The sequence below is a fragment of the Helianthus annuus genome, chromosome 17, assembly GCF_002127325.2.
Source record: "Helianthus annuus cultivar XRQ/B chromosome 17, HanXRQr2.0-SUNRISE, whole genome shotgun sequence".
NCBI classification, from domain to species: domain Eukaryota; kingdom Viridiplantae; phylum Streptophyta; class Magnoliopsida; order Asterales; family Asteraceae; genus Helianthus; species Helianthus annuus.
The window spans coordinates 70,845,838-70,855,499 of NC_035449.2; the positions used below are offsets into that span (position 1 = coordinate 70,845,838).

The window sequence follows — 9,662 nt, forward strand, 5'->3', positions numbered from 1 at the left end:
GAAGGCCATTGGAACATTACAATTAGTTATGAAAACTGGTTTATGTATTAAACTTTATGATACCTTATATGTTCCTGAGGTAACTCGGAACCTTGTATCAGGACCAAAGTTAGACATGGACGGTTTTATTGTTTCCCATGGTCATCGCAAACTCTCTATCCATTATGATTCTGTTCTTTATGGTACTGGTGTTCTGGATGGAGGTCTCTATAGATTAGAACTAGATGATGGCTTTTCCAAATCTTTGTTGTCATATAACATTAATGAATCACTCACAAAGATGGAAGAGAAACGAGACTTAGAGACTTCATCCATGTTGTGGCATCAGCGTTTAGGCCACATTTCAAAAGAGCGATTAAATCGTCTCGTAAAGGATGAAGTCTTACCTCCTCTCGATTTCTCTGACTTTGGAACATGTGTCAAATGTCTTAAAGGTAAAATGACATTAGCGAATAAGAAAGGTGCCACTAGGAGCTCTAATTTATTAGAACTCATTCACACTGACATTAGTGGTCCCTACCAAATCGCTGGCATAACAGGACATACTTCATTTATCACTTTTATTGATGATTATTCTCGTTACATGTACTTGTATCTTATTAAGGAGAAATCTGAATCTCTAACAACTTTTAAAGATTATAAGGCTGAAGTTGAAAAGCAATTAGATCGTCAGATTAAAGTTGTGAGATCAGATAGAGGCGGTGAGTATTATGGAAGACATATTGATGTGGGTCAAGCTCCTGGTCCATTTTATGAGTTTTGTAAGGGCCAGGGGATTGTGAACCAATACACCATGCCTGGTACACCTCAGCAGAACGGTGTCGCTGAAAGAAGAAACCGTACCCTTATGAACATGGTGCGCAGTATGTTAGCCAACACTAACTTACCATTATTCCTCTGGACTGAAGCGTTAAAAGCAGCTGTTCATATACTCAATAGAGTTCCTTCTAAGTCTGTCCCTAAAACTCCTTATGAACTTTGGACAGGAAGGAAACCGAGTCTTAAATATATGAAAGTATGGGGCTGCATTGCTGAAGCAAAACTTTACAATCCTTTCCTAAGGAAACTTGACCCTAAAACAGTTACCTGTTTCTTTATCGGGTATCCTGAGAACTCTAAGGGTTATCGTTTCTATTGTCCTTCCCATGTCACCCGTATTGTTGAAACAAAGCGTGCTGCGTTCCTGGAGGATTTCAAGGTCAGTGGGAGCAGTACCAACCCTTACGAAGAATTGCAAGAAGTACAAGACGCGGGGGGGAGAGACTCGTCGCTTACCATTACTCCGATTACTCCTCTTGTACCCAATGCAACTATTGTTCCTGAAGCTACTGCACCAACTCCAAATTCACCTCTACAATCAGAACCCATTATACCTCATGACGAAGGCACATCAAACGCTCATAACCACGACAACGCTGAACCCGATAATCCACTCAGGAGGTCATCCAGGCAAAGAAGGCCTCCTAACTGGGATGATTATGTTACCTACCTGACTGAAATGGATCCCGGAAAGCTCAATGATCCTATCTCTTACAATGAAGCCATTAGCAGTGATCAGTCTTCTGAATGGAATAAAGCAATGATTGATGAGCTTGAATCCATGAAGAAAAATGACGTTTGGGATTTGGTAGAATTACCCAACGGAGTCAAACCCGTAGGATGCAAATGGGTGTTCAAAACAAAATTGGATCCGAATGGGAACGTTGAACGCTACAAAGCGAGATTGGTTGCAAAGGGCTACACTCAGAAAGAGGGAATTGATTATCAAGAGACGTTTTCACCTGTCTCTCGTAAAGATTCATTAAGGATCGTCATGACCCTATTAGCTCATTTCGATTTAGAGCTGCATCAGATGGACGTTAAAACTGCTTTTCTTAACGGAGATTTGGACGAAGATGTTTACATGAAGCAACCTGAAGGCTTTAAACCTGAGGGTCAGGAGCATCTAGTCTGTAAGTTGAAGAAATCCATTTACGGGTTAAAACAAGCATCACGTCAGTGGTACCTCAAGTTTGATGAAGTCATGAAGAAGCAAGGTTTTATGAAGAATCAAGTGGATCAATGCACCTACCTCAAGATGAGTGGGAGCGATTTTACTATACTTGTCCTTTACGTAGATGATATTCTATTGGCAAGTAATGGTTTAGACATGTTGCATGAGTCGAAGCGGTTACTCTCGCATAACTTCGACATGAAGGATCTCGGAGATGCTTCTTACGTCATTGGCATCGAAATTCACCGAGATAGACACAAGGGGATCTTAGGATTGTCCCAGAAGGCTTACATAGATCGTGTCCTTACACGTTACAACATGCAACAGTGCAAACCCTCCGTCGCTCCAGTAGTTAAAGGAGATGTTTTCGGTTCATTCCAGTGTCCGACAACAGAGGTTGAGAAGGAGCAAATGAGCCAGATACCTTACGCGTCAGTAGTCGGGAGCTTGATGTATGCTCAAGTCTGTACTCGTCCAGATATCGCTTATATTGCTGGAATGCTAGGCCGTTATCAGACTAATCCTGGCTTAGATCACTAGAAAGCAGCTAAGAAGGTACTTCGATATCTGCAAGGGACGAAAGACTATAAGCTGACTTATAGAAGAAGTGATCATTTAGAAGTGGTGGGCTATTCTGATTCTGACTTTGCCAAATGCAAAGATGACAAGAAATCCACTTCGGGCTATATCTTTATCTTAGCAGGCGGCCCTATCTCTTGGAAGAGTCATAAACAACAGTTGACCACAACTTCCACAATGATGGCAGAGTACATTGCTGTTTATAACGCAACCTGTCATGGAATGTTGATTAGAAACCTGGTCACTGGACTCAAAATCGTTAACTCCATTTCTAGACCATTGAAGCTTTACTGTGATAATTCAGCTGCCGTTAGTTTCTCGAACAGTAACAGTTCGACTGGAGTTGGTTTATATCTCGATACGAAATATCTATTTGTACGTGAACGAGTTGAGGAAAATAATCTTTGTATCGAGTATATTAGTACTAAGGATATGCTTGCGGATCCGATGACTAAAGGTCTCCCTCCTATGGTTTACGAAGAACATGTTCGGAATATGGGATTATGTAAAGACCTTATTTGAGCATATTGTACTAGCTTATGTTTTATGATTAATGAAATTTCCTCAAGTTTGATTTTGTATGTCTATTAGAATATGTTCAACCGGTATAATGGCATATAGACAAATAAAAGTTACAAATCAAACAAAGGGCTTACGCGTATTTTGATCATGATGATTAGGTTTTAAATTAAGGCTATAGTATGATTAATGGGGGTCCTGAGTCGCATAATGATTCAACGGCTGTATTTTTCTGCTATAGTACTTGTTTAAGGCTAAAATGAGTGTTAACTCCTGATCAGGCTTATCTAATACTCATAGTAAATGATTACTCGGCTAAGTGGGAGAATGTAAGATTAAATATATTACGTATTAATATTTAATCTATAGCCATCATAATCATTTGCATTATAGAGATCAAAATATATTAGAACCTATTATTTAATTAGTTGGTAATTGTTGATGGACCATATTACCCTTAGTAACTAATTAGGTTTCCTCCTGGGTGCTTATATAAGGAGAGTTATGTGGAGGTCAAAGGGTTACTCAGTTACACAATTACACACATCCCATTTTAGCCATAACATCATCACGAAACCTCCTCTCCTAACAGATACCCCTTTTCGGTTTTCTTAGCCCCATCATCAGTTAGCATCCTAAGGAGGAACCAGATCACCTTGACAAAGATGTCGAACTCCATGTCGTCTTCTCTCACTGGATTCTCCTCTGCACTGTCTGCGGTGATAGGTATGATTTATGTGTTTTCCTTCATGAACAAACAGAACTGAACCAACATCGTATATATAAGTTTATACACGAACAAAAGTTAGCATGTCATGGCAATTATTGTATAAGTGTTCTAAAATGATAAATAATTCACACACATTGGAATATGATGAATACTTTCTTGATTGACATTGACATACCATACCATAAGCGAAGATATAAAGTGAAATTGATGTAATTTGTTAAGTTCTTTTTCTTTTCTTTTTTTTTTTTTTTTTTTTTTTTTTTGATAACTCCGTCATAAATTGAATGTATGTATATGGATAAGTTAACATCGTTGCATTTCAATCCATAGACGCTGAAGTCTAATCTTTGTCCAATTGAGGAGACATGTCTAATTTGAAATAATGACACATCATTATTATGTTTTATTATATAGAAATATTTTAAGCGTCGCTCAATTTCAAGTAAAAAGTGAAACCACCTCCATATAGTTGTTTGTCCTATAGAGTTACATAAAAAACAACGTGTGGTTTTTTTCTTCAAGTTTTAGGGAACTTTGTAGTGACTTCAAACTATATAATTATATTTTACATAATTTGGAGATAACGAAGAAAACAAAATAAAAAAAAAAAAAAAACAAACCAAAAAAAAAAAAGTGAAAGTTGAACCTAAAAGCAAAACAGCATTGCCCCTAACGGAGAATCTATTTTCTCCGCCATTCTCTCCGGCATCTCGCCACCCTACACCAACTAATTTACCGGCGAAAACATCCACACGACCAAGATAATTTAAAAAACTATAAAAGCAATTCAAAGTGGGTCTAACTGTGTCACCACAATGGGACTCCTAACCACATGCTTTCCATCTACCCATGACAACGACCCGAACACTGCACCCGAATCACCCATCACTGCATTGCTCCCATCTATCTTCACCGTAACATAGTAGCTCAATTCCCTCACCTTATCGGAGAAAACCAACCTCCCCGGCTTCACCGTCACCCCCACGCCCTTAGGCGCCTCTACCTTAACCGTGTAAACCGAATTCACATCCCCTACATTCCTCACTCTCCTCACCAAGGTCTTCCTCAACACCCCCTTTCTAACAGTCGAAAACATCGCTGCAATGGACGGGTAATTCAAATTCTCCGGGGCCGGCTTCCTCCTCATGGGGCATGCCGCGGGTGAGCGAGTGATCACCTGAATTGTTTTCGCTCCATACCCAATTGAGCATAGGAAACTAACGTAATCCTGGTTAGTAAGATCATAAACCAAACCCGGATCCATAGCCAAATCCAGGTTCAGATGACCCGCACCGAAATCATACGGTGTGGTCGCGTTTCCTGTCGATTCATCCGTCATCGGTTGAAGCTGTTTGTTCACCGTGCTCGCAGTGGTCATTATGGCGGATTTTATCGCGGCAGGCGACCAATCCGGATGAGCTGATTTCAACAAAGCAGCAGCACCACTAACATGGGGACAGGACATTGAAGTCCCGGATAGTATATTAAACTCAGTTTTCCGAGCATCCGAATCTAACCCCGTCGGCCCAACCGCATCGGTCCATGCAGCCAAAATGTTAACTCCGGGAGCAATCAAATCCGGTTTGAGAATCTCCGGGTTCATCCCGTTAGGTCCTCTACCGGAAAATGACGCCACCACCGGCGCCGGTTTAATCCCGAGCACCGTTCCTTGAAAATTAATAGTGGCAGTGGCCCGGCCGGTGGCGGCGTAAGCCTTAATCTTATCACCTTCATCGGAACCAACGGAACACGCCGGAATTAAATGAGCATCTCCGACAAGACCTTCGCCGTTAGAAACGCCGTTAGATAAAATCATCCCAACACCACCAGCTTTCTTCACAACTAAACCTTTTGCAACCCTGGGGTTACTACCTCTATCGCAAATGACTATTTTACCCTTAACAAGGTTAGGATCCAGTGCATTGTCCATACACAATGAAGCGGATAGAATTCCGGATTTGCCGGGATAAATTAAAGGATACTTTTTTCCGCTGATTGCGGGTCCAGCGTATAACGATACACCCGCAAGTTTTCTTCCGTCACCGAGAATAACCTCCGCTGGAAAGTTTCTGTCAATTGTACCGGCTCCGACGGTTGTTAACCACGGCGCGAGGTTTGTTACTGACATTCCGTTAGGACCGTCGTTACCTGCAGAGGAGGAGACAAAAACGCCTCGAGAAACCGCTCCGTACGCTCCGATTGCAATCGGATCGAGATAATACGGCGAGGATATACCGTCACCGCCTCCGATTGAAATCGAGATGACGTCAACGCCGTCGTTGACAGCGGCGTCAAACGCCGCGAGGATATCGGAATCGAAACAACCGGAGTTTTTCCAGCAAACTTTATAAACCGCTAGCCTAGCTTTCGGAGCAACACCTTTAGCAATTCCGGCAGCGTAACCGCTCATACTCGCTTTGAAAACGTACCTACCGGCGGCAGTTGACGCCGTGTGAGTACCGTGTCCGTCAGCGTCTCTCGGTGACCTAAACTCAACCGTCTCGTTAATCGCGCTACCGAATCCAACACCGCCGGCAGCTTCATGTCCTTTGGAGAAAAACCTAGCTCCGACGATCTTCCGGTTACAATTTCTCGAACTGAAACGTACTCCGATCTGGCAAACGCCTCTCCACCGCTTCGGAATCGGTCCGAGATTCAGATCGGAAAAGCTCCGCCTCTCCGGCCATATTCCGGTATCAAAAACGCCGATGATGACGTCAGAACCATAGTCCGATTCGGACCAGAGGCCTCTCTGGTTTCTTAAACCAACAAACTGCGGTGAACGAGTGGTGTGAAGCTCTCGGCGGCGATCTGGAATAACCGCCAGCACATCTGGATGTTTTTGTAAAGAGGATGCTTGTGAAGGAGTCATGGAAGCGGAGAAGCCGTTGAAAACGGTGTCGTATACATGGAGGATGGTGTTTGATTCGGTGAACTCTGAGGTGTACCAGTGGTAGTGTGTGGGGAAAATGGAGGGTTTGGATTCACTGTTGACTCGGAAAATGTAGGTTTTGACGGTTGGATCTGTGGATGTTGTCTCACCGGCGGTGAGGATGAAGATGAGGGAACAGAGGAGTAAAGCCATTGGAGAGGCTTTGGGAGTGTGAAGTGTGAAGTGGTTGTGTGTCTCGATGTGTGTGCTTTTAAACACATAATAAGCCTGGTGAGTTTTTTAATTTCATATTGTATTAACGTTTAAAAAAAAGTTTAATAGAATTAAAAAGTTGAATGGTGTAGTTTGGCATCCCCGGCCACATCATCTATTTAACGCTTCAAATACGGGACGTTAAAGGCATCTTCGTGAGTTTAATAACGGACGTTAACATTATCTTTTGACATGTGTGAGTTTGATCGATGAGAATGACACGGGTGAAGGCGTTAAATACGTCTTCACACCGTGTAGCCTAAGACTAGAAGGTATGGTTTGGATGGGCTTGGAGGGGATGAGCCGCCACATAAGCGCCACGTAGGAGTGGCTTGGAGGGGATGGACCTAGGGGGTGGGGGATGAACCCCTTTATGTATATATATGTATGTATGTATAGGTATATGTGAGAGGAAAAGGAAAAGGGAGGCACGGCACACCCGGCGGTGGGTGGCCGGGTTTGATGAAAGCCGGAAGAGGGGGGCGGTGTGGGGGTCCGGCGCCGGGCCAAGCCGGCCCCCATACCTTCTAGTCTAAGTGGTATGTGTTATTTATGGCCGTATGGTATATTTTTATATTATTTGAAAAAAAAAAATCTATATACCCAAAAATGTAGTATTTATTTATGAGATTATGACACGTAAGTGAATTATAAAAGAAAATATCTATCATTCATTAATAGAATAGATATTTCTCTAGTGATTATTTTTTTAAACTTCTTTCTATTTATGTTTGGTTAGGTAGCACACCTTTGTTTTTATAAACGGGAGTTAATATTTACATATTTCTCTTCAATATCTTTTTCTACATATATATAGAATATATTTAACATTTTAAATATGGAAGATATTTAAATGAAGTTAGAAAATGAATGGGAGGTATCATGAAACATAATAGTTTAATGAGGTGAGTTTGATGAGTCACAAGTTTCTTGCTTTGGTGGAGGCACTAGAGAGTAGAGTAGAGATAACTAGAATTGGATTCCTTTGAACCAGGGATTGTATTCGAGAATAATATTGGATGGAAATGAGAATTTATATCTTATAATTTATAATCGACATTGAATTAATGGTAAAAATGTTTTGAATAAATGCAAACTTGGATATTCTTCCATTTCTATTTCTGTAAACCAGTTCTATTTATTACCCCCGTTGAAACCGTAAATGCAACTATTGTTTTTTTTTTTCTTTTTTGAATAGAAACATTTGTTCCTACCCTATTACTTTAATAATTTTAAACTAATCTTCTTTGCTTAGGTTTGAATCTAAGATCTTACCTCTATCACGTGAATTAGCTATTGTTTTTTGGATATCACTGATAAAAAAAAAAAAGCATAAAATAATTCCAATACGGATAATGACAATTGATACAACTTAAGAATACATGCATCCCTTTCTTTTTTTAAATAACTAAAAAGTACAAAAGATATTGTCATATCACTGGCACACGTAGAGAGTGAGCCATGAGTCGTGAGTTTTTAACTAAACTACACCTTTGTAAGGGTGTGATGGCTTAACTGAAAAACCAATTAAAAAGGAAAAGATGATTGGTTGCATTGGTGAAACCCATATTCCCTTCCCTTCACGCCCAGTATCTCCTAGTAATGGTGGCTTGACGTGGTGTTTAGTCCCCCTCTATGCTGATTTGTGTGGGACATTAGACCTATGGTCGGCCCTGAGAATTCGTGTACCCTGTTCGAGCTTGAAAAAATGTGCCCTTAGGCCCTAACGAAATTAGGTATTGTGCTCACTAAAGTTCTAAACCTAATGCCAAATGGGTTAGTAACTAATCTAAACCATAAGAATAGTTTTGTAAGGAGACCTATCTTGGTGTTTGTATGAGTGTACCCTATTAAAAAAACATTTTACATATACATATCGGGGTTTTTTCATAAAAAAATGTGCCCTCGAAATATCGGGCCCTGGCCGGTGGTCCTCCCCGCCCACCCCCAGGGCCGGCCATGATTAGACCACTACGTCTTTTTATTTTCCAACAAGAAGTGTATATAGGATCATCATGTTGATCAGTTCTGTTTAAACATTATGGAAAACATGAATTACATACCTGTTACAGCAGACATACCAGCAGAGAATCCAGTCAGAGATGCAACCATTGAGTTCGACATACTTGTCAGGATGATCTGGTTCCTCCTTAGGGTGTAAAGTTATGATGGTGATGAACCGAAACAAGGGAAGTTTCGGTTGGGAGAGAGAGTCGATTTGATGTTATGAGGGTTGGTTGATTCACTAAATTGTGTAACCCTTAAACTCTCTAATAATCTCCTTATATATACACACAAGAGGAAACCTAATTAGTTAATAAGGGTAATATGGTCCATCAACAATTACCAACTAATTATTAATAGGTTATTAATATATTTTGATCTATATAATATAAAAGATTATAATGGCTACAAGATTAAATATTATAATATTAATATATTTAATCTCACATTCTCCCACTTAGCCGAGATGAGCCTGGCCAGGTGTTAACACTCATTTTAGCCTTAAACCAAGAACTATAACAGAAAAATACAGCCGTTGAATCATCATTCGACTCAGGACCCCCATTAGTCATATTATAGCCTCAATTTAAAACCTAATAGTTATGATCAAAATACTTATAAGCCCTTTAGCGTCTGATTTGTATTTATATTTGTCTATATGTCATTACACTTGCATGGGGTACAAGAGGAGT

The 9,662-nt window shown here is 40.6% G+C and overlaps 1 protein-coding gene across 1 annotated transcript; it reads right to left on the reverse strand.

The window, feature by feature from the left end:
* Positions 1-4,262: 4,262 nt before the first annotated feature.
* On the reverse strand, positions 4,263-6,959 carry LOC110896199 (subtilisin-like protease SBT1.6). Its single transcript, XM_022143662.2, has one exon. It carries the CDS (start codon positions 6,904-6,906, stop codon positions 4,609-4,611), a length of 2,298 nt encoding a protein of 765 aa, XP_021999354.1. The 5' UTR covers positions 6,907-6,959; the 3' UTR covers positions 4,263-4,608.
* Between the last annotated feature and the right edge of the window lie 2,703 nt (positions 6,960-9,662).

Bases quoted from the DNA above. Each gene is read 5' to 3' on its own strand.
- LOC110896199 (XM_022143662.2), bottom strand. From the start codon at position 6,906: ATGGCTTTACTCCTCTGTTCCCTCATCTTCATCCTCACCGCCGGTGAG.